Raw genomic sequence first — 26743 nt, forward strand, 5'->3', positions numbered from 1 at the left:
AGCAAAACTAAAGTAGCTCCTAAAAGACAAAAAAGTTCTCTATATTAGGCTATGCACATTAAGACAAAAGTGATAAGATTTTTATTTTTTAAGACCGTGTAAAAAAATTATAAATCAAAAAAAAAAAAAAAATGCATACGCAAGTCACGCCCACAAATGTAAACGGTGTTCAAATCACACATGTGAGGTATCGCTGCGATCGTCACAGTGAGAGCCCCAATTCTAGCAAAAGACCTCCTCTGCAACTCTAACCTGGTAACCGCAATTTTTAAAGCATCGCCTATGGAGATTTTGCTGTGTTGGGCCCTATTCTTCCTGAGAGGCCCCAGGTGGTATTCAGGGGAGATCCCTCCCTGAAAGACTCTCTGGCGCCAAGCGTTTTTCAAAACTGGGTTGGGTTTCACAAATGTAAGAGATGTGCTGTCTGCAGGATTAATCACATCAGAGAACGAAAGACCACCAGTTTTGTCTCTAATGCTTCACAAAATGTTGTCATCAAATCTTTTATTACATGTTCCACTACTCGTGGTGTACCTCTTAATTTGCCCGTGTGGGTTGCAGTACACTGGGCGTACTGTACGTCCCCTCCAGGGGAGGCTTAATGAGCATATCGGCAATATTAGGAGGGGCTTTAAGGGATACTCAGTGTCCAGACATTACCAGGAGATTCACAACAGGGACCCTAGAGGCACATCTTTTCTCGAAATAGACAAACTTAAGTCATTGGCGAGGGGGACCGAAAAGGAGAGCTATATACAGAGTAAAATGTCTTAGACCCCTAGGCCTTAATGTTGATCTAGAGAAAAATAAAAAATAAATCTGCGCTATCAGGGTGACAAGCAGCTACATACAATCCAGTGAAACCAAGGAAAGAAATACAAACAAAATTCAAAAAAATGCAGCGCTGAAAATGAATAGTAGGAAGACCGTGATGTCTATGTTCGACATTCACAGGTATCAATGTGAATAAGTGAATCCATAAAATTAAAAGTGATGTCAATTGGTATAGTGAAAGCACTATGGACCTTATTAACAAGACAATATCTATATATGCATGAGTCCACAAGAATATACGTAAAAATAAAAGTCCATATGCATAAACGTGGAAAAAATGTGAAAATTATTTTTGTTGAAATCATCAATGAGAGATCATAGTGACAAGACACCCACGGTGATTCTATTGGAATGTGATGATAGTGATAACGCCCACCACCAAAGGGGAGGCTTACCGGATGCGATGGACCCAAATGAGCTTATACCCAAAGGGTCAAATAGGCTTGTAGGCAGTACAGATGAGATGGTGCAGGAACACGCCAACGCAAACGGACAACAACCAGCGATAAGATCTTCGCTTGGTATCAGGTGGAGGGGATACCTCAGCTAGGAGATGGCTCATACAGTTGGAAGAGCTTGCCCAAATTATGTGGAGGAAAACGAAAGGCACATAGCGTGATACCGTAAAAACAGAAACGTTTATTATCGGTTAAAAACACTTACAGTTTAGTGGATAAAAAAGGACATCAATGTTTGTAAAGTGCATGGCAGCAGTAGAGTCCCGACATGTTTCGCTACAACTAGCATCGTCTGGGGTGACGATGCTAGTTGTAGCGAAACATGTCGGGACTCTACTGCTGCCATGCACTTTACAAACATTGATGTCCTTTTTTATCCACTAAACTGTAAGTGTTTTTAACCGATAATAAACGTTTCTGTTTTTACGGTATCACGCTATGTGCCTTTCGTTTTCCTCCACATAATTTGGGCAAGCTCTTCCAACTGTATGAGCCATCTCCTAGCTGAGGTATCCCCTCCACCTGATACCAAGCGAAGATCTTATCGCTGGTTGTTGTCCGTTTGCGTTGGCGTGTTCCTGCACCATCTCATCTGTACTGCCTACAAGCCTATTTGACCCTTTGGGTATAAGCTCATTTGGGTCCATCGCATCCGGTAAGCCTCCCCTTTGGTGGTGGGCGTTATCACTATCATCACATTCCAATAGAATCACCGTGGGTGTCTTGTCACTATGATCTCTCATTGATGATTTCAACAAAAATAATTTTCACATTTTTTCCACGTTTATGCATATGGACTTTTATTTTTACGTATATTCTTGTGGACTCATGCATATATAGATATTGTCTTGTTAATAAGGTCCATAGTGCTTTCACTATACCAATTGACATCACTTTTAATTTTATGGATTCACTTATTCACATTGATACCTGTGAATGTCGAACATAGACATCACGGTCTTCCTACTATTCATTTTCAGCGCTGCATTTTTTTGAATTTTCTTAATGTTGATCTAGAAATTAATGCATTTATTGATAACGCATAAGTGCTGACCTCCTCAACTTTAGGAAGGTATAGATGTGCAAGATCTTTTTTTTTTTCCATCTGTATTAATAGGCTGTATTATGATGATATCTAAATGTTGTATAAGCAGAGGTCATGTCTTAATTGAATGTCCAGAATCTCCCCCTTCCCCCCCCCCCCCCAATATAGATCACATGCGTTTTCTATGATCGCATATAATGGAGTATATGTGCAGGCAGGAGTTTTATTATGGGCCCTGCTGACCACCTTATATCTATAGATTGCAGTTGTCATCTTTTTATTATGTTTTTTTTATTAAAACCTTTTCTGCAAACATGGTTTGATAAGTATATGGGCGCTACTATACATTTCCTTTGAGCTTAGGGGATACGATATGTTGAATGGCGAATCCCTCATTCAGATTGACGCGATGTCTGTTTGAATGCCAATTCATTTTTTTATATTTTATGAATACTGGATTAGCATTTATCTGGGCTTGTTAATCCTATACAAAAAATTAGGTTTGGTCCTCACCCTCCTCTTAGTGGGGAGGAGTTAAATACAGGGAGAAATGTTGGTCCTGTACCCGCCTTCTCTCTCCTGGAGAACAATGAGAGTGAGGCTTGGCTACAATTTTAATATCCTGGCCGCCTAATGAATTTTTTTCCCCCCAAACAATGCGTTAGAAAGACAGCTGCGCAAATACTAAACAACATAAAATATTGCAACAATCACCATTTTATTCCCTAGGTTCTCTGCTAAAATTTATATATATATATATATATATATATATATATATATATATATATATATTTTATATTTATATATTAAATGTTTGGGGGCTCTAAGCAATTGTATAGCAAAAAAATAGGGATTTTAGCTTGTAAGCAACAAATGTCAAAAATGGACTTAGGCGTGAAAGGGTTAAGATCAGAAAGTTTCCTCCATGAAGTGTTAGGGTCAAACTGATGGCCAATAAATTTATGAATTGATGTGTATCCTATTTCCTTAGTTGTACAGTGGAGCAGCCCTTTTCAACCAGTGTGCCCAGGTACCTTGGCAAAATCCCTAAAAATTGCCCAAAGATTTTATACAAGCCAGCATATGGATAAAGCCTCCCTTTTAGTTACACAAGGCCACAGGTTTTCATTGTGCACCATTACAACCTTCTAGCCACTGGTGTCCTAACAAGCAATGACATCAGTAGCTGATAAGGAGCACATTGGGTGCCTGCACAGCATTATTGTTTGCCCTTCTCCATCAGCATTGGGGTCACGTTAGCGGAGTAAGAGTCGGTTCACACTAGGGCGACGCGACTTTCAGAGGCGACTCCGACACGACTTGAGCATGAACCACAGGGCGATCTGGGGCGATTTACAACACAACTTGAAGTCGTCTCCAGGACAGGAGACTTTCCAGTGGCCAATAAAACAACAATCAGCTCTGGGAGAGGGAGGGAGAGGGAGAGGCTTGCCTGAGAAATGTATGTTATCTTCCTGGAAAGTAGCTTCAGTTAAGACAGTGATCCGACTTCTGAGGCGATTTCTATTGAAATCAATGGGTACAAATCGCCTACAAGTCGGATTGAAGTAGTACAGGAACCTTTTCTGAAGTCGGATCGCCTTGAGTCGTGTGTATTAACACCGCTCCCATTCACTTCCATTGTTTTTCTCTACAGCACGACTTGAGGCGACATGAAGTCGGATCGCAAGTCGCCCCAGTGTGAACCTGCTCTGAGGGAGAGAAACTGAGGGAGAAGAGAAACATTGGAATAGTAGTCGACACACCACTACAAAAACTGGTGCGTGTCCAGTAAGTGATACAAAATGATAAAAATACCAGAAAATTAAATGTACAGTGCAAATCACATAATCATGCGACAGTGCAAATCGCATAATCGTGCAACAGTGTAAAAACATGCATAATTATCAAAAAACGGTGATAAACAATAAATCATAAAGAATGAATATATATCGACACACAAGACCTTGTATAAATATTCTTTAAGTGCTCCAGTGCATATAATGAATACTCCAAAGTGCTTCAGTGCATGTGATATTCAAATAGCAGCATTTGATAAGTATTACAGTTCATAAAACCACACAGCCCAGTGAGTGATCCAAAAAGCTGTATCAGAGTGCTGTCACACAGGTGCTCCCCCAAGGTAATGGACGCTCACCTTATGCATGTTTTTACACTGTGTTGCACGATTATGCGATTTTCACTGTACATTTAATTTTCTGGTATTTTTATCATTTTGTATCACTTACTGGACACTTGTAGTGGTGTGTGCACTACTAAGCTTCTCAGTGCTGCATTGTTTATTCATTTAATTTGGCACAAATTTATGAGAGGTGTTTCACGCTAGTAGCTTTATTTATATTGATTACATTTAAGCCTATAGGCGCAGTGGATCGCAGGACTATTGCCATTTCAATTGTAATAGTAGTCAGCACCAGTGTGCAAAAGTGCACGAACACTAGGAAGGTCTTTTACAGCATAAGGCAAGACACAGGTTTTTGCCTGAAGGAGCCGATGCCTCAGAAACGCTTTTCGGCCTGCCCCCATCCTGATTTGGTCTCTTGCTAGCTCTGGGAGTGCAGGTGTGAGTTGGAGGCGCCGCCGGTTATATACCTCCATACGGTGGGTCTGAGCTTATCCCCATCCACCCTGTGTGCAGCTTGCAAGATCCTTTTATGCAAGTGTATCTGAATAAAATGTTACTTATTTTTTACAATCACATTGACCCAGGTGCCCTCTTTCTGCTGTTTTTGTTTGTGTCTGGAGGGAATTCCCATTTCCACCTGTGGATCCATTCGTCCTGCGGATTTCTCCTTGATATTCATTACCACTATGGAATGTATGGACCAATTCTTACCCAATACATTTTGTGTGTAAATCTTGTTTTTTTTCTCCCCACTGTTATTGATGTTTTATGGTCCACATCATAGCTGCCAGTGAGCGCTGACTCACACACTACCTGCCAGTTCTGTGTGATATAATGCTTGACAGACATCTCTCCCACACTGATAAGAGGGCTTGGAGGACCACATCTGACAAACACATGTTTAAGACTTGGAGTTGAATCTGAAGGCCTAAGGGAAAGAAAGGAGCTTTTCCTAGTATGAAGGGTAGAAGCACAAGTCCTCTTTTTCTGCGGGAGACACTTACTCTTACCCCCTGTGATTTATTTGATGTTCTTTTCCAAAGAAGGACCAAAACCGGAATTCATCTTAAAAGAGCAGACGCTCAAGTGCTTCTTGCATGTGAGCTCTGACCAGAATCCTATGCATATGGACGGAGAAAAGCATAACTGCCAAGGCACTAAATAGCAATGTAAGCGCTAGTTGGTAAACAGAGGGATGAGTTAAGAAGGAGTTAGGGTTTGAGGCCATATGCTTAGTTCAGAAAGCAAGGATCTAGGAAACTACAATGAAAGACTGCAGAATTCATAGCAGGGTCAGCCAAGAAAGCATCTTTTTTTCCACTCCGTCCTTTAACACAGTGTTCTCCTCTACAGCGACCGTTAGTATTATTGATGGCAGGGTCTACTATGAGCACTGTTCAGTTTTTTAGGATATTGCTGAGCAAAATATTATAAAGGAGCAAATAGCTTTTCAGGGTGAAGTCAGTCAGTGTATAAAATGGGTTCTAACAGAAAGTGGCCTGGGAAGCTCTTAGGTGGGCTTGAGCAATTATAGAGAAGCCACGTGGGAGAATCTGGGGTGAGCAGACTCAGGCCGCTCTAAAGCGAAAGAAGAGCATACAGCATCAAAAATGGTAGCAACAGTATTCTGAAGCTTGGATGACATTTGAGCCAAAAGCAACTAATCCTGATCCAATTCCTCAGAAGGAGAGCAAGAGAGCTTTCTCATCTAGCTCCTCCTCATGCAGTGTCTGCAGGCAAGGAAAGAAGAAAAAAAAAATCGAGAGACAGATCTAGGAGGGAAAACAGATGGGGCTTGCTTGTGACCCTTTAGGACCTCCAAAAAGGACCAAAATTCTGTCTACAAAAAGTAAACATTGGGGCAAAAAACTCCTCCCTAAAATTAAGAGGCAGGCTAAGCGGCTGAAAGGCCAGCAGATTTCCCAGAGGAAGGCAGGTAATTGGGGGCAATTATCTTGAACAGAAGGTACTGGAGCCCTGTAAAGACGGACTACCACTGAAGCAAATAAAGTGGGAGGTCCTTTTTTCACCTGTGTCCAGTCAAACCTTTGTTAAAAACTAAAGATCCTGTGTCCTGTGCAACCAAGAAATAACTGTTGATCTTGCCAGAAGTGTAGTTTCCATCAGTTTTAAGAGGAAGTAAAGTTTCAGGGTTTTCTTTTGACATACAGATAGCCCAATATAAATATATGTGTGAAAGAGGCATTATAGCATGAACACTATATATACAGGTGAACACTGCAATACCAAATCTAAACACATGCTCAGAAATTGCGCTATACTGTATGAAACAATGTAGGCTTAAAAGGGTCACTAAGGGCCCTTTCACACATACGGATCGTATGTCCGCATTTTCATCCGTCCGTTTGCGGATGAAAACGGGACAAACATGGGTCCCTATGTGATTACGGGGGTCAGCGGATGACCATCCGCTGACCCCCGTAATTTGTCCGCCTCCGCAAAGATCCGCATTTGCGGACGGAAGAAATCCTATTTTTCTTCCATCTGCCGGATCGGATGAACACGGACATACGGTCTGTGTTCGTTCGATCCCCCATAGGGGAGAGCGGAGGAAACACAGGGCTGTCCCTGCACAGTGTGCGGGGACCGCCCTGTCGGCTGCCAGCTCAGCAGGGATTTTACGGAGGATCCCCGCTGAGCTTTACGGCCACACGGAGTGATCATTACTGATCCGCTCCGTGTGAAAGGGCCCTAAAGGAAAACATTTGTTTTGCTGAAATGACTGTTTACAGGGTATAGAGACATAATAGTTAACGGATTCCTTTTAAAAAAACTATTAAAAATAGATAAAAATCAAATCATATAATGTACATGTAGTTTTTTAGTTTTATTTTTGCATTTAGTTTCATTTTAGCATGTTATGCTGTATCTGTGCTGGACAGTGCCATAGAGCAGTATTGGTTTGAAAACAAACTAAAATCTCCCAGTACTGTGGTGATCAAGAAACAGACAACCAGGAAGTGTCCAAAACAGAGGAGAATTACAGCAACATCAGAGCAAAAACGAATGAGGACATGAAACCAGGCCTGCAGTAAGGTAAAGGAAGCTATTTAGCTAAAAAAAAAAAAAAAATTCCATTAGTGACCCTTTAACATTCCAACCACAATATACAATGCAGAAATTATAGTCGCCAACAGGAAAGAAGAATTGCAATCCTAATACCAAAATGTGACAATGTAGTGCTTATTTAGAGCCAAACATAAAATGCTGGCCAACTAATCAATCAATGATCATTCAGAAACAACCACAAAATGATTTACAGGTGACTTAGCCGATAGCCGAGACATTAAAGTGCAGGAATAAAAATATTTGAACGTTGTTTGAAATTCACCTAAAAGATGACCACCATCATGCAGCAGGAACCTCTCAAGACAAAAATATGGGGCTGCCATTGCAACTAAAAGTGGAATTCATTTCTTGTGGAAAAAAAAAAGTGGAATTCAACTTCCATAAGAGAGTTGGCTATACTTTAAGATTTCACCTCGGGGTCAGGATAAAATGGCAAAAGAAAGGCTGTCGAAGAGCCTCAGACAGAAAATCTCTTTCAACTAGTAAGCGATGACAAAAAACGAACCCTCAATTGCTTCACCGTTCTACATTTAGACATAAACAAAACTCTAGAAGACATATTACTACTGTTCAGCAATGAAGTTTAGCAATTTTAGACCACAGGGCCCCTTTCTCCCGAACTACTGGAAAGAGCAACTTGATTATAAAGAATTTTTTTCACCCACAGTCAAAAAAAAGTCAACTTCAACCCATTTTTTGTCTTTAAATCACTCACCGATTGCCAGGCCAAACTTTCCATAATCATGTGTTCACAGCGCTCAAGGTGTTTGATCATATGTTTTGTTAGACTTGGTTCAGCTCTAATAAAGCTCTCAATTACTTTATAAAAGTCAATTGCTTTCTGCTCAAAGACATTCAGAATCCATGGAAAGGACACGGCTGTTTCTGCCTGGGACTGAGTCTGAAAGGAATTTCCTAGTAAACAGAAAATAGAGAGTTAACAGATAAGTGGTGTACCTAGATAGTTTGTTCATCAACGGTTGTACACAGTAATTTTTTTATGATCTACCGGAATTAGACAATTAAAAAAAAATAGCCCAGCCAAAAAAAAGAAACTTTACATCAAGTGAAAGTCCAATACTATGCAAAACAAAAAGGCTTTTTGTTTTTTTTGGTCACTGTCTCTAGTGAGGAGATATCCTCTCACATCCAGCCATGCATTGCGATGTAGGCAAGTTTAATAGGCAGCCATTTTAATATGAACAAATTGCCTTAAAGTGGCATTCTACCCAAAAAAGTGGAACTTCCGCTTTAAGCACTCCTTTCAGTGCACGCCCGGCTGTAAAGCCACAAGCTGTCACGGCCGGGTGCCCACAGTTGCTATGAGGAGCGAGGCTCTGGGTGTCCGTATCACTGGACAGTGGGACAGGCAAGTGTCTGCTTATTAAGTCAGCAGCTACACTTTTTGTAGCTGCCAACTTTTAATAAACTAAAAAACGGGCGATACTGAAGTCTTTTTTTTTTTTTTTTAATAACAAATATTGGTATACTTACCTGCTCTGTGCAGAGCAGCCCAGATGCTCCTTTTCTCTGATCCATCATCAGCGCTCCTGGCCCCTCCCTACTGTTGAGTGCCGCCACAGCATGCAGCTTGCTATGGGGGCACCCAAGCCGAGTTACAGCTCTGTCTCCCCACTCAGACAAGGAGCCACGGCCCGGCCCCATCCCTCTCTCTCCTCATTGGCTCACTGAATTTAATTGACAGCAGTAGGAGCCAATGACGCTTCACTGCTGTCTCAGACAATGAGGAGGGAGAGTCCCAGACAGCCAAGTGTCTCGTGCAACATCTCTGGATCGAGATGGGCTCAAGCAAGTATTAGCGGGTGCTGCTGCACATAAAAGGCTTTTTATATCTTAATGCATACAATGCATTAGGATTAAAAAAAAAAAAAAACCCTTCTGCCTTTACAACCACTTTAACACAAAGCATGTTAACATACAAAATACTCTACCACAATTAGACAAAAACAATGCAAGGGGAAGGCTTTAAGGAAACCTGTCCTGGACGAAATAGATGAGTAGATCATTCCAATTACTTGGCTGGAATACTAAATGATGAAAAAATATGAGAAACAGAAACGTTGACTACACCTGCTGCATACTTGTTCCAGGCCAGAGACAGCCAAACAAGCAGACATTTCAGAAGATGGTCCACAGGAGTAGCCCATTTCTTACAATGGAGATTTCCTTACATGTTATTGCACTGAAATGATTAAATAACACCCTTAAAGCTAAACTACACCTTTATTTTCACAAGAACTTAATGGAATGAACAGTCTCAGCCTAGTTCATATCTCTGTACCATGTTGCTCTGTTGTCTGCAGATCTCCTGATATTCCGGGGTTAGTTGTGGCTTTGTACATGTGACAGTCTGTATAGTCTGGTGTAGACTGAGGTCCTTCCAGCCACTTCATGCTCCAGCCTAGAAAACACCCCTCTGTAGTTTTTCAGACTGTGCAAACGATGCAACTACCTTCACAGCTCTGATGGTGTGTGGGATTGAATAAATCCCAATTAGCATTTAGTCTCGCCCAGTCACACCTACAGGAAGAGTCCAAACCGCCCAAGTTCTGCCTCACAGATGATAGCATTATTCAAAATCACATGGGAAACTCCTTCATAAACAGCCTGTTCTGAAAGCTAACTTTGCTGCTGTTGGGCAGGATTGAATGGATCACAATTAGAATTCAGTCCTACCCAGTTAAATATGCTTACCAGTGTGAACAGGGAGACTCCCACTCCTCAGATCCTGCCCTCCCACCCCTCAGAACCTGCCCTACAGGTAAGCCTTACCTGTAGGTAAAATGAATATTTCCTAAAACGTGCACCATTTAGGAGATATTTACCCTTCATGCAGCTGCTGACGTCAGTCAGCGGCGAATGCGCTCTGAAGGTCCGGCGTACTGTGCATAAGCTTCTAGCACATTATGCCATTGTCTTGCAGGTTTTTTCTTTTCAGCAGTTTACTACCGCTTAAACAATCCGACTGGAAATTCTTCTAGGGAAGACTTATGGTGGCCCTACTCTTAATCTGATTACTCACAGAATCAGGTAACACGATCGGATTCATGAATTATAAAAAAAATCATAAAATGTCATTGATCGATTTTAATCAAAAACGAATGTTGTAATCTTAATCATTTCGATCTGCCCTAATGGAAAATCTGACTGTAGGAAATTGGATAAATGTAATATGATTGTTAAGTGTATGGCACATTAAATCATCTTTTCAATCCTCTGATCATTCAGTGTATGCACACCAGACATTTTCTGAGTTTTACATTGGTCAAAAGGAAGGAAACCATTGCTGCAGTTTTCAAAATGAAAAATACCTTCATTAGCTCTACACTTCAAGATTCATTTTATGCTTCCTTTTGGAATAAAAAGCTTCTGAGCCTGGAAATGTATTTCATAAATGTGTAAACGAATTTGTCTATGGTATGGATAAAACATTGCTTCAAGTGGTTGAAAACCTTTACATATACCAAGTGAAGTAACTAGCCTCAGGTAATGCACAGAGATGAAACAAATCCTCTTACGTAAGGTGTACTTCTTAATAAGTCGCCATCTCTTCTCTACAGCTGTTTAAAGGGGCAGGGATCTGGCATCACACGCTGCACAGCGGACAGCTGAGATAACTCCGACCTAAGTGGAAGAGAATAGACCCACCCTCTCTATGCGGAAAAGCTGTCACAGATGAGGCGGTCAATCAAATGCTAGATCCCCCTTCGCCTACCCCCCATCATTGCTTAGAGTCTGCACAACCTGTCGGAAATGACTCAACCAAATAGCAAAGGAATCAGGAAGCAGATAAACAACATACTAAGTGCTTGGGATTAAGGCAAGCACACACTTTAGATGGATAGGTTTTGTTAATTTAATTTCTCATCTACTTTCTCATAAAGAAGAAAAAAAAAAAAACAACTCTTGTATGGAAATTCCATATTTTGTTTAAATGATTTAACAAAGTATTGGGGGGAAAAAAAACTCACAAATCATAAAACACGTATCCTAGGAACACTAGCAAAGGCAGATTTTCCAATATTTTTCTTACCTCCATAAGCAGCCATGACAACTTCCACAGCACAGGCCAGGAGACATGTATGGAAAATGTCATTATTCAACAGTATGCTACAAAATAATGAAAATAATTAGTTTTATATTTTAACAAAAGCAAATCATCTTAAACACCATTACGTTGGAACTTTAACCTAACTTTTTCTTCTTTTGGTTTTGGACAGAAAAGGGTTATAAATCTGTGTCAGGTTTTTGATGCTGTCTGCATTTCCCCTGGGAAGATTCCCTCTCACTTCCTATTCTATGACAGTGGTTACCAAAACCAGAAGCGAGAGGAAACCTCCCCTAGTTGAGCGAAGGAACCATGAGTGAACAGTTTGTTTGTTATCATTCATATTCTCTGAAAAATGGCCAAGAAAACACATTTTGCCAGGGTATGTAAACTTATGCACACAACTTTACATTATGAAAATGGGTCATTCCCGTGGTAGACTTGATTTATAGCTGGATTGTTCTGAGATGGGAATCATTAGCAAAGGCAAGTTCATTCAGATATGTACTACCACTCATTGTTTAATGGGTCTGCCAAGTTGAAAAATGGCCAAGAAATCATATATTCTGCCAGGGTATGTAAACTTATGAGCACAACTGTATATAGTAATGGATAGATTGAGGGCAGGATTTCCTGAAGGGAGCCTACTCCTCCTTAAAAAAGGCATAGGGGTGCACTGGACACCCAGCAAATAGCACAACGGCAGCAAAGTTGTGCAGTGCGCCCCTCATCCTCAACTTCTGCGGGTTTTTTTTCCAATACTTTATTTTCGAACAGCACATGGGAAATACAGAGACCATAGTTATGGCAATGTTAAACTGTAATACATTCAGGAACAGTTTTTAACCTGAGCTGTTAGACAGGACACTTTGGTTTGTTGCAGGCTGGCTAGTAAGTTGAGCTGGAATTTCTTTGTAATTGTTATACAAGAATTACTTCCTTGCCTTCTATCAAGCTTCTTGCAATAAGCAGATCTAATCTCCGCTATGGAAAGTATGTAGTTAATTGGTGTTTTTTCTTTCAAATTACTTTGATAATTTTTGTTTTTCTTTAAACGCTTCTAAAATGCAAACTGGACATTTTAAACGTCGGTTACTATCTGTCAAGTTAAATCGTTCAGGAAAGGTTGTAAAAATGTCCCGTGTACATGAAGCCCAAATCATTAGAATTCAGCCTCATTTATGAGAACTCAACTGAAATTATCCAATGTGTCACAGTATGAAAGATGAAATATTAATTTAAGTCACATCAGAGAGGTACAATGTGGTGCACTGTACACACACAATAACGTGCATTGTATTTAGATGGCCCAATTATTTTAAATACAACAATCAAAATGGACCCCACCCCAAAAAACATAATCCAAGGAGCATTTTTGCTAGCACGATACGCCACACATTAACTACCACACTCCCTAAACTTTGGTAGTGGATTTCAATTTTTTTTTTTAAACCATGGTATTTAGGAATAGCGTTTTGACATGCTCCTTTTCATTCAATGCCCCCTGCTCAGATATGGAGGGTCCCAAAGTATAATGATTTGTACTAAATTTTTATCATGGTCAGTAGCACAATAGCAAAATCTGAAGCAGTGTGAAGGAAAAGACCGTTACCACACCAAAACAAAAGAATCATACAGAAAACATATTGCTGCTGGTTTTTAAAATAAAAATTTAGCTGTATGAATAACCCTCAAACAAACAGAGGGCCGGTAAGATTGTAGGGATTTAGAAAAAAGGTGGGGCTTTACAATCACTTTAACAAAGTCTCATTTCTTTTGTTAAAAACAAAATTTTATACTTGCCTGCTCTGTGCAGTGGTTTTGCACAGAGCAGCCCTGATCCTCCTCTTTTCGGGTCCCACTTCAGTGCTCCTGGCCCTTCCCTCCCCCACAGCAAGCAGCCTGCTATGGGGGAACCCGAGCTGCAGCCCCCAGTGTCCATTCAGACATGGAGCCGTGATCCGGCCTCCTTTCTCTCTTCATTGGCTCACTGACTGATTGAAACCAGCAGGAGTCAATAGCGCTGCCGTCTCATCCAATAAGGAGGGGAGTCCCGGACAGCTCTCCTGAAACATTGCGGATCTAGATCAGGGGTCTCAAACTGGCGGCCCTCCAGCTGTTGCAAAGCTACAAGTCCCATGAGGCATTGCAAGGCTGACAAGCATGACTCCTGTCAGGCATAAACATGATGGGTTTTGTAGTTCTGTAACAGCTGGAGGGCTGCCAGTTTGAGACTCCTGATCTAGATGGACCGCAGGTAAGTATTAGGGGGGCTGCTGCGCACAGGTTTTTTTTTTATCTGAATGCATTTAGATTAAAAAAAAAGAAATTCTGCCTTTACAACCACTTTAAAACATGTAATAAACATGTGAACAAAAGAAGCCTTGACCTGTAGTGTGCCACCTACATTACCCACATACTGTTACACAATAGAAAGGAGACATTACAATCAAGAGTAGAACAAAAAAAAAAAAAACATGGGAGTACAGTGTTGACAGATCTGGGGCAGGAAGCAGACAACTGACTATAGTGTCCAAGGTCCCTCATGATTTTTTACAACAATTTATACAATTTCCTTTCAGTCTAAAAATAGATTACAAAAAGCTATAAAACAAACCTAAAGTTGTGAATAGACAAGCGTTCTTCTTCCTGAAAGGTAAAGACAAAAGAAAAAAAAGTTAAAAATGTATTTTTCTTTTGTAATAGATACCATGTTTGTGCAATAAACATTCCCCTCTGGGTGATCAATGTACAGTGCAAGGATTTTAACAATCTTTGTTGCAGATCCCTACGCTTTATTATGAAGAAATCGCTGTTGATTGTCTGTTTATGTGACAAATTAATGTGCATGGGAGCGATTTCATAATTCTCATTCCTTTTGACGCAATTTCCCTTTTTTTGAGTATCTCACAAAAATGTTATGGGGGGGGGGGGGGGATGCCAAAAATGTGACTTCTTGGTGCAGACTTCTGGGAAAATCAGTAAGCTAAACCACACAAGCAGGAAATAACATCTGTGTACAGAATGCCTCCAGGTAGCCATATTGCATTTTACAGAAAATTACAGTGCTGCAGATCGAAAAGGAAAGGTCATTTTTAACCACTTGCTTACTGGGCACTTAAACCCCCTTCCTGCCCAGACCAATTTTCAGCTTTTCCCCCCCACAAATAGAGCTTTCTTTTGGTGGTATTTAATTACTGCTGGGTTTTTCTCCTTCGTTGATGTATGCTGATCAGGCTGCACTGATGGGCACTGGCAGATGACACCAATAGGCTGCACTGGTGGGCATTGATAGGTGGCACTGATGTGAACAGGCAGGCGGCACTGGTGGGCACAGATGTGGCTATGGCTCTTCCTCTACGGGACCGATGTCCCTTTCACAGAAGCCGGTGACCAGCTTTTCGTTCTCCTCACACTGCCAGCGTGAGGAGAAAAACAAAAACAATTACCGATCGTCTATTTACATCACGTGATCAGCTGTCATTGACTGATAGCCGATCACGTGGTAAGGGGCCTCTGATCTGTGATCAGCCGAGTCTCATTGACAAAAAAAAAAAACACACGTATATAGAAGACTTCACAGCCTTTGCTCAATACTTTGTTGAAGCACCTTTGGCACCAATTACAACCTCAATTCTTTTTGAGTAGGATGCTACAGGCTCGGCACACCAATTTTTGGACAGTTTCTCTCATTCTTCTTTGCAGGACCTCTCAAGCGCCATCAGGTTGGATGGGGAGAGTTGGTGCACAGCCTTTTTCAGATCTCTGCAGAGATGTTCAATAGGGTTCAAGTCTGGGCTCTGGCTGGGCCACTCTGCGTTTCTCCCTATTGGTCATCAACGGGGAATGGAGCACTATGCCTCCGTTCCCCGTTGATGCCCAATAGGAAGAAACGCAGCGTCGGGTGGAGCATCAGCAGCTGACGTCACCACGCTCCCAGCTGATCAGCCCGAGCCGAAGCTGGCTGCACTTTTTTTGCTCTAGTTTCTTAACCTTGTTTACTAAGAGCTTTTTAGATGTCAGTATTTTGTTTCCTTTGAATGGAATAAAGGGACTCCCTTTTTTACTAAATACTGCACCATGAAGCCTTGTTTTTCCTCTTCATGCACACGTTCCTGCATTACTTTTTGATGTGGATACCATCCCCGGAGAGATTTGAGACAGCAGTGTCCCACGAATCATCTGTGGAGGAGTGGACCAGGACTGAGTGTTTGGAACAAGCCGAGGATACTCTTTTGTGCAGAGCCTGTTTGATCCCTGCGGGGGTCCTACTGATCCGATAAGCGGCCATTTACTTACCTTAGATGGTGGGATTATAATTGAAGACACCTGCATTATCCCTGCTAGTGGATAGAAGTTGGATCCTCTTTATCAATGTTATAAGGACTGTACCCCTAAACCATTCATGCAATATATCATTTGTTTGGTTGGTCTTTTTCCTTTTCAGGAACAAAGGACATTTGCATTCACGAATTAATTGTTTGGTTGCGCACTTATCCGTTTTATTTTTCATGTGTTTCAAGCCTAGTATTCAGGTTTTTTGTATTTAGGTGCTGCACCTTTTTTTCACATATTTTTTCATTTCACCCATGTTTATTGTCTTCACCAATTATTTGGGTCCTTGCACACATCCTTTTCACTTTGTATGTTAATAGGGGTTAGCACGGATTGCTCTTGCTATACAATACTTTCCGGATGCACTGTATTTGTTTTGGTTTCTTTGTATGTATGGATTGCATGGGCTGTTGTCGACGTGGTGAAAATGTCATGTCAATAGCACCTTTAGAAATATCTTTACCTAGAAAAATGGTGATTGTGTTCAATACTTATTTTACCCGCTGTATATTTATTTACACACACACACACACACACACACACACAAAAAAATACACACCCCTGTTAAAATGTCAGGTTTCTGTGATGTAAAATATGAGACAAAGATAAATAATTTCATAACTTTATCCACCTTTAATTGCCCACTCTTTGCAAAAACAGTCAGGATTGCAAGGGCATTTCCTGTGCACAGCCATCTTCAGATCACACCACAGATTTTCAAATCAGATTCAGATCTGTGCTCTGGCCTGGGCCATTCCAAAAAACTTTAATCTTCTTCTGGTGAAGCCATTCCCATGTTGATTTGGATGTATGCTTTGGGTCGTTCTCATGAGGTTCCCCTTTAATGTTCAGCTGTCTAGCAGAAGCCTGAAGGTTTTGTGCCAATATTGACTGATATTTGGAATTGTTCATAATTCCCACTACCTTGACTAAGGCTTGTGTTCCAGCTGAATAAATGACAGACTCAAAGCATGATTGCTGCCACCACCATGCTTCACTGTGGGTATGGTGTTCTTTTGGTGATGTGCAGTGTTTTTACGCCAAACATATCTTTTGGAATCATGGCCAAAAAGTTCAACCGTGGTTTCATCAGACCATAACACGTTTCCACATGCTTTTGCAAAATGCAGCCAGGCTTAGATGTTTTTCTTTGTAAGCTTCCTTCTTGCACTATACACCATAGCCCAGACATATGAAGAATACGGGAGATTGTTGTCATACAGCCAGTACTTGCCAGATTTTCCTGCAGCTCCTTTAATGTTGCTGTAGGTCTCTTGGCAGCCTGCCTGACCAGTTTTCTTCTCATCAATTTTTGAGGGAAGTCCAGTTCATGGTAATGTCACTGTTGTGCCATATTTTTGCCACTTGATGAGGACTCTTTACTGTGTTCCATGGTATATCCAATGCCTTGGAAATTCTTTTGTACCCTTCCCCTGACTGATACCTTTTAACAATGAGATCCCTCTGATGCTTTGGAAGCTCTCTGCGGAACATGGCTTTTACTCTAGGAAGCTATTTAGAAAATTTCAGGAAAAACCTACTAGAACAGCTGAACTTTATTTGGGGTTAATTAGAGCCCTTTCACCGAGCGTCGGCGGTAAAATAGCGGAAAAACGCTGCTATTTTACTGTCGGATTTGTGGCGCATTTTGGCCGCTAGCGGGGTGCTTTTAACTCCCCCCCAAGAGGACGAGAAAGGGTTAAAACTGCCAGCAATGCGCGCTATAGCTGTGTATTGCCGGCGGTACGGCAGCCCTGCTCATTGATTTCAATGGGCAGGAGTGCATTAGCAGCAGTGAGTTCACCGCTGCTAATGCACTCCAAAGAAGCTGCTGGCAGGACTTTTTCTGATGCCCTGCCAGTGTACCGCTCGGGCTTTCACACTGGAGTGTGAGGAGCAGCTGTTTAAGGGCGGATTGCAGGCGCTATTTTTAACGCTATAGCGCCTGCAAAATGCCCTCAGTGTGAAAAGGGGTTTTAGAGGCATTTTAAAATGATGGCAGGTGTGTACCAACACCTATTTAACATGAGTTTGAATGCGATTGCTTAATTCTGAACACAGTTACATCCCCAGTTATAAGAGGGTGTGAACGCTTCTGTAACCACATTTTTTTTTAAATTTTTACTCCCTACTCCCCTAAAAGATTTCAGTTTGTTTTTCAATTGAGTTGTACAGTTTATAGGTCACATTAAGACCCCTTTCACACTGGGAAAACCTCCTTCCTTTCACTGCAGTGACACATTTCACACTGGAGCGGTGCACTTGCGGAACGTTATCAAAAATCCTGCAAGCAGCATCTTTGGATCGAGTTGGGAGCTCTGTATTTAGTGCTCCCAAAACGCCTTACTATTACAATGAATAGGCAGCTCTTCCAAAGAGCCTTAAAAGCACTTTTTAGGGGTTAAAACCGCCCCGCTATTGGTCGAAAAGTGCCGCTAAAAATGAGCAGCGCTTTAGCGCTAACAGGGGTCTTAAGGCGGAAAAAAAAAAGTTCTGAAATTTATCTTGGTCTAATTTTTTTTTTACATCACAGAAACTTGACATTTTAACAGGGGTGTGTAGACTTTTTTTTTTTTATATAAGAAAGATATTGCACACAAATTTCAAAACCTACCATCACCATTAACCATTTAAAGTTTGTATTGCGCTTTTCAGCTTGATTAGCATGGGATATATAGTGCCTTGCAAAAGTATTCACCCCCTTGGCATTTTTCGTGTTTTGTTGCCTCACAACCTGGAATTAACATGGATCATTTGAGGATTTGCATCATTTAATTTACAGAACATGCCCACAACTTAAGATTTTTTTTTATTATTGTGAAGCAAACAACAAATATGCACATTGACTTTCTGTTATTTTGTCCTAACTAATCACCCCCCTAAAGTGAATACTTTGTAGAGCCACATTTTGCAGCCATCACAGCTTCAAGTCACTTTGAATAAGTCTCTATGAGCTTGCCACATCTTACCACTGGGATTTTTGCCCATTCCCCCTTGCAAAACTGCTCCAGCTCCTTCAAGTTGGATGGTTTGCGCTTGTGAACAGCAATCTTTAAATCTGACCACAGATTTTCAATTGGATTGAGGTCTGGGCTTTGAGTAGGCCATGCCAACACATTTACATGTTTCCCCTTAAACCACCCAAGTGTTGCTTTAGCAGTGCTTTTGGGGTCATTGTCCTGCTGGAAGGTGAACCTTTATCCTAGCCTCAAATCACACACAGAGTGGTACAGGTTTTGCACCATCCATCTTTCCCTCAACTCTGACCAGTTTCCCAGTCATGACTGCTGAAAAACATCCCCACAGCATGATGGTGTTCTTTGGGTGATGTGATGTGTTGGGTTTGCACCAGACATAGCGTTTTCTTTGATGGCCAAAAACTTCAAATTTTAGTCTCATTTGACCAGAGCACCTTCCTCCGTACATTTGGGAGTCTTCCACATGCCTTTCCGCAAACTCAAAATGTGCCATTTTGTTTTTTGCTAAAAGTAATGGCTTTCTTCTGGCCACTCTGAAATAAAGCCCAAATCTATGGAGCATATGGCTCATTGTTGTCCTATGTACTCCAGTCTCTGCAGTGGAACCCCCGCAGCTCCTCCAGGGTTACCTTAGGTCTCTGTGCTGCCTCTCTGATTAATGCCCTCCTTGCCCGGTACGTGAGTTTTAGTGTGAGGCTGTCTCTTGGCAGGTTTGCTGTTGTGCCATGTTCTTTCCATTTGGTTATGATAGATTTGATGGTGCTCCTAAGGATCATTAAAGATTTGGATATATTTTTTTTTTTTATAACCTAACCCTGACTTCTGAACAACATTGCCCCTTACTTGTTTGGAGAGTTCCTTTGCCTTCATTGCAGTGTTTGGTTAGTGGTGTCTCTTGCTTAGGTGTTGCAGATTATGGGGCCTTTCAAAAAAGGTGTGTATATGTAATGACAGATCATGTGACACTTAGATTGCACACAGGTGGACATAATTTCACTAATTATGTGACTTCTGAAGGTAATTGGTTGCACCAGAGCTTTTTATGGGCTTCATAACAAAAGGAGATGAATACATACGCACATGCCAATTATTTTTTTTCCCTTTCTGAAAAATAGATGTATATATTTTTCTAATTTTATTTCACCAACTTAGACTATAGTGTTCTGTTTCAGATTAAAAAAACATTGAACTTAAGGCTGTAATGTAACAAACTTAGGTAGGTAAAAAGCCAGGGGGGGGGGGGAATACTTTTGCAAGGCACTGTAGGTGTAAAAAGAGAAACCATTTGCTCACATTTATAACTTTATAAAAGTGTGTCGATTTGTTATCTCTACATAAAAAATAAAAAAAAAAGGCTCCTGGCAGTCTTTGTGAACAGACAGTGATCACTTCACCACAGCCAAGAAACCCCCTAAGTAGAAGAGGGTTGATGACTGCGCTTTTCAGACAAAAATAAATAAATGTAATCGCACAGGTTATGTATATAGGGCCTGATCCACAAAAGGGATACGCCGACGTATCTACTGATACGCCGTCGTATCCCTGTTACTATCTATGGAACTGATCCACAGAATCAGTTTCTCATAGATAGGCAGAAGATCCGACATGTGTAAGGGACTTACACTGTCGGATCTTAGGATGCAGTACCGCAGCCGCCGCTGGGGGCATTTCTCGTCGAAATCCAGCGTCTGGTATGCAAATTAGCACTTACGGAGATCCACGAAGCTTTTACGCTTCGTTTTTTCTCCGTAAGTATTAGTTTGCCATCGCAAAATTAGGGCTGCTTTTACAAAGTGTAAAGTTAGTACACCATGTAAAAGTAGACCCTTCTTTCCCGCGACGCTGTCAAAATTTTTTTGTGATTTTTTTTTTCCCGCCGCATCTCTTTTTTTTCCCCCGACGCAACTTTTTTTACCCGGCGCAATTCACAAAACTTGGCGTAACGTAATTTCGCACAATGCGCGTCGGGAAAATCGCGTCGGGAGCATGCACAGTACTTCCGGCGCGGGAGAGCGCCTAATTTAAATGGGACTCGCCCCATTAGATTGGGCACGCCTTGCGCCGGCCGGATTTAAGTTACACCGCAGAAAATATTTCTAGGCAAGTGCTTTGTGGATCGGGCACTTCGGTAGAAATTTTCCGGCGGTGTAACTTAAATCCGAATATTTAAGTTACACCCGCTGGCTGTGGATCTGGCCCATAGTCTTCTAATTTTACTTCACCAACTTAGACTATTGTGTTTTGATCAATCACATAATTCAGGTAAAAAAAAAAAAAAAAAAAAAACACACTGAACTAAAGGCTGTAATGTAACAAAATAGGTAAAAAGCCAAGGGGGTGAAAACTTTTGCGGTGTCTCTCTATTAAACAAAAATTTATTTATATATATATATATATATATATATATATATATATATATATATATATATATATATATATATATATATATATATATATATATATATATATATATATATATATATATATATATACACACACACACACAGATATAGAGACTCTTCTGGTTTAGGTGATGACCAACAGAACATCTTCAGAGTGAGCAGTCTTACAGATAATCCCCAAATGGGCTTAAAAGGGGGTCTGGATAGACCATTTAAAACTTTGGATAAATCCCACAGGGGAACACATTTTTGTTGGAGAGGTACTATCCTCTCTCAATACAAATCTTTCCACTAAGGGTTCCTCCAAGTTTTACATTTAAGAAAACTGACGGGCAGGTATTTGGAAGGCTAATCCATAAAGGTACTGACTGCTGGACCCTGACCTATCCCATCCTGAAGGAAATGTAAAGTAATTGGAACAGATGGAAAGGATAACATTTTGCTACCACACCAGAAGAAAACCTTCCAACTTCTGTATATGTTTTTTTTTTTTTTTGGTGACTGCTACTGTTCAAAACACTACTCTACTGTCTGAGCAACCTTTATCTTTTATGATTCTTCTCTCAAGATCCAGGCTGTTAGATGAAACCTCTACGGTATGCTGTGCCTGATTGAGCCCTGAAGGTGGTGGTCTGGTCTGACAGGTAGTGGTCAACTTTGCTAAAAGTTACAAAAACCAAGTTCCTTTGAGCCACCACAGGGTAATCTATATATATATAAAACTCAACGTGTGTGTGTATGTATGTATGTATGTATGTATGTATGTATGTATGTATGTTCCAGCATCACGTCCAAACGGCTAAAGATATTTACATGAAACTTGGCACACATGTTACTTATATGTCAGCAACAAACATAGGATAGGTGGTTTAACCCTTACCCACCCCCATTTGCCATGGTCGGGGTTTTTCTTTAAAGTCCCATTCAACTCTATGGGAAATACATGTTACTTCATAACTTCCAAACGGCTGTAGATATTTCGATAACACTTGGTCACATGTTACTTATATGTCCACTTAAACTATAGGATAGTTAATGTATCCCTTAACTACCCCCATTTGTGAGGTTCGGGGTTTTTGTTTAAAGTCCCATGCAAATCAATGGGAAATGTATGTTCCCACATAACTTCTGTACGCCTGGAGATATTTCAATAATACCTGGTACACATATTACTTATATGCCAAATAAAAATATATGACAGTTACATTAACCCTTACCTACACCCTTATATAAAAGATGGCTATATTTATATTTCTATGATTTTCCTCCCCAAAAGGTTAAGATAGGAAGACCGGGCAACGCCGGGTATTCAGCTAGTAATAAATGAAGAACAGAAAGGATCAAACAAAAAGGAGCAGTAAAGCATAGCCTAGAATAGGGTTTCTCAACTAGGGTTCCTCCAGAGGTTGCTGGGGTTCCTTGAGCAAGGAGTAATTTCTGCTTTCAGATAAGTTCACACTGAATGATCTTTTTAGCCATCTGTAAGAGGAATTCTTCCCAGTGACCATCACACTACTGTACTGTATGTAATATACTACTGTATACTAGATATAGTAATTTTTAGCAGGGGGTCCTTGAGACCGGAAAGTTATTTTTAAGGCTTCCTCTGTGTTGAAAAGGTTGAGAAAGTCCAGTCCTTTTTATTATCTCTGGTATGTGAGCCATTATCCCTATGGTCCGTCAAATAAAAAAGATTGGATTACCAAATTAAACTTGGTGACATTTAAAACATGGACAAGCTATTTATAGAACACATATTATGCAATATAGAGCACTTGAATACTTTTTAAAAGGACATGCTCACATATAAAATCATTTCCATGATCAGATAGTAAACAAAGATTTTGAACTTTGCACCGTTACCATCCTCTGTTTTTGTTTCTCCTTTTGTTTCTCCTTTTTTTTTTTTTTTTTTTTAAGTCTATGGGCTTGTGTGCCACACACTCCTTTTAATCCATGCTTGCTCTCGCCAACAAAAATTGTTGGCCGTTCTTCCTGTGCTATACTCAATGAATAAAGAGGGCAGCCTGTTACTGTCATGATCTCCTGCTTAACCAATATAGTTGGTAATGATTACTTTACGCATCACCTCCAGTGGCTCTGAATACCCAGCTGTTTTCTTCTTTCATGGACTTTAGGTGTTCCTCTGTATAGCTTTAACAAACATTGTTGTGCATTGATGCCTGTGCAGATGTTCGAAGCTGACTACTGTACGTTTTTTCTCTTTTCTTGACAACAATTAAAACTTTGGAAGAAGAATAAAATAAAGGGTACATTTTATATGAAAGTATACTTGAAAATCCAGGGACTTAATCCTTAACACGTATGAATTAGATGAAATGTATATAGTCTGAAACTTATCAACACAGACGCAAGCAAATCCAATTGATCAATGTGCTTACCGCTTTAAGTATAGACTCCAGCACTCTGTAATGCAAACGTACCCCAACTCTGTAACGCTGTTGAAAACAGAAGCCAGTTATTAAACAATTCTGTAGTCCAAAAACATCAAGAAAAACTAAAAACGTAAAAAAAAAAAAAAATGCCCACAATGTAAACCGTTTTTAGAGTGTTAATTTGAGAAAATTATAATGTTTTGTAGACTTATATTTTGTCTTATAATGCCCTGCCTCCTCCCTTTCCACATGCACAGGTTTCTCCACCACATTTTTGCACACGTAGGTTTCCCCACGCATGTGCAAAGACAACCATTATGGAAAGTTCATACCTTTGCCATCTTTGTGCATGTGAGTGAAAAGTCCTGCGCATGCGCAGAGGTACCACAGAGCCCTTCGGCACATCTGTGCATGAGTTATAATAGTAGTGCCAGAGGGGGGGAGTGGGCTACTAAAAAGGGGACTTCAGTTACTCTTTAACAGATGGGCACACAGCATTGACCAGACTTCCACAATACAAAAAAACAAGAGATTTATAGACTAGGAGTGTTCATTTAACCAGAACAGCTGAAATATATACATAATAAATTCAAAGTGCCAAACACTGAATCAAGAGTGTATATGCCCTTTATATATCTAGTAGAAGTTGGTCATATTCAACTGAACTTGCTCTGTAATAGTTTAGATCAGCGGTCTCAAACTGGCGGCCCAGCTGTTGCAAAACTACCAGTACCATCATGCCTCTGCCTGTGGGAGTCATGCTTGGAACTGTCAGCCCTGCAATACCTCATGGAACCACCAGTTTGAGACCCCTGGTTTAGATGTTTCAAACTTACCCAGGCCACTTCTTCAGTTCTGATGAATAAGGAAAAGACCACTGCATTTATATCCAGACAGGTAGCACTGACAACACACACACACACACACACACACACACACACTATATCTATCGTTATAGTGTCTCACAAAAGGGAGTATCACCCCTCACATTTTTGTAAATATTTTTATTATATTTTTTCATAACCACAACACTAAAGAAATTACACATTGCTACAGCCCCCAAGGTAAAATGTCCAAATTGGGCCCAATTAGCCATTTACCCTTCCCAGTTTGATTGGTTTGCGCAAAATTTATAGCGTTTACAAAATAGGGGATAGTTTTATTGCATTTTTATTTATAATTTTTTTTTTACTACTAATGGCGGCGATCAGCGATTTTTTTCATGACCGCGACATTGTGGCAGACACAGCGGACAACTTTGACACATTTTTGGGACCATTGTCATTTTCACAGCAAAAAGTGCTATAAAAATGCATTGTTTACTGTAAAAATGACAATTGCAGTTTGGGAGTTAACCACTAGGGGGCGCTGAAGGGGTTAAGTGTAACCTCATATGTGTTTCTAACTGTAGGGGGGCGGGGCTGGACTTGTGACATCATTGATCGTGTTTCCCTATATCAGGGAACAGACGATCAATGACAGTGCCACTGTGAAGAACGTGGAATGTGTGTACACACACACACCTCTCCCCGTTCTTCAGCTCCGGAGCACCGATCACGGGAGACCGGCAGCGATCGGGTCCGTTAGTCCCGCGGTCACAGAGCTTCGGAACGGGTCGCGCGATCCCACGGCTGGGCTTAAAGGGCCACGTACAGGTACGTGGATGTGCCCAGCCGTGCCATTCTGCTGACGTATATCGGCGTGAAGGGGTCCTTAAGTGGTTAATGTGACCTATAAACTGTACAACCAAGTTATACAATAAAACTGAAATATTTTAGGTGGAGGGAAGTAAAAATACTTTGTTGAAAACACCTTTTGATTTTTATTACAGCGCTCAGTATTTTTGGGTACGAGTCTATCAGCACGGCACATATTGACTTGGCAATATTTGCCCACTGTTCTTTGCAAAGACACTCCAAATCTGTCAGATTGAGAGCATCTCCTTCAGATCACCCCATAGATTTTCAATCAGAGTCAGGTCTGAGCTATGGCTGGGCCATTCCAAAAACTTTAATCTTTTTCTGGTGAAGCCATTACTTTGTTGATTTTGATGTATGCTTTGGGTCATTGTCATGCTGAAGGATGAAGTGCCTCTTTAAGTTCAGCTTTCTAGCAGAAGCCTGAAAGTTTTGTACTGGTATTTGGAACTGTTCATAATTGCCTCTACCTTGACTAAGGCCCCATCCAGCTGAAGAAAAAACGCCCTAAAAGCATGATGCTGCCACCACCATTCTTCACTGTGGGTATGGTGTTCTTTTGGTGGTGTGCAGTTTTTGCGCTAAACATATATCTTTTGGAATTATGGTCAAAAAGTTCAACCTTGGTTTCATCAGACCAGAACACATTTTCCTCACATGCTTTTGGGAGACTTCAGATGCATTTTTGCAAAATATAGCTGGGCTTGGATGTTTTTTTTTTTCGTAAGAAATAGGTTTCCGTCTTGCCACACTACTCCATAGTCCAGACATTTGGGAAAATGTTGTCACATGTACCACACAGCCAGTACTTGCCAGATATTCCTGCAGCTCATTTAATGTTGCTATAGGCCTCTCAGCAGCCTCCCTGACCAGTTTTCTATACTTTTCATGAATTTTGGAGGGACGTCCAGTTCTTGGTAATGTAACCATGTTTTCTCCACTTGGATGACTATCTTCACTGTGTTCCATGACATATCTTAATGCCTTGGAAATTTCTTTGCATCCCGACTGATACCCTTTAACAATGAGAGCCTTCTGATGCTTTGGAAGCTCTCTGCGGACCATGGCTTTTGCTGTAAAATGCTAGGAAAGACCTACTAGAATAGCTGAACTTTATATGGGGTTAATCAGAGGCATTTTAAACGATTGCGGGTGTGTACTGATGCTCATTTAACATGAGCTTGAATGTGATTGCCCGATTCTGAACACTGCTACATCCCCAGTTATAAGAGGGTGTGCAACCACTTTATATTTTTATTTTTACACACCCTCCCTAAAATATTTCAGTTGGTT

General features: G+C 40.8%; 1 protein-coding gene across 2 annotated transcripts in view; it reads right to left on the minus strand.

The window, feature by feature from the left end:
• Window positions 1-26743, minus strand: part of RB1 (RB transcriptional corepressor 1) — a 231141-nt gene that overhangs the window by 139334 nt on the left and 65064 nt on the right. For both annotated transcript variants that reach the window (XM_040341234.1, XM_040341233.1), the window contains exons 14-17: window positions 23760-23816; window positions 14260-14291; window positions 11628-11704; window positions 8289-8488 (exon numbers count right to left, since the gene is read on the minus strand). In XM_040341234.1, the coding sequence (XP_040197168.1) occupies window positions 8289-8488; window positions 11628-11704; window positions 14260-14291; window positions 23760-23816 (366 nt within the window). The remainder of the gene's footprint in view (window positions 1-8288; window positions 8489-11627; window positions 11705-14259; window positions 14292-23759; window positions 23817-26743) is intronic.

The sequence above is a fragment of the Rana temporaria genome, chromosome 2, assembly GCF_905171775.1.
Source record: "Rana temporaria chromosome 2, aRanTem1.1, whole genome shotgun sequence".
In the NCBI taxonomy this organism is placed as follows: Eukaryota; Metazoa; Chordata; class Amphibia; order Anura; family Ranidae; genus Rana; species Rana temporaria.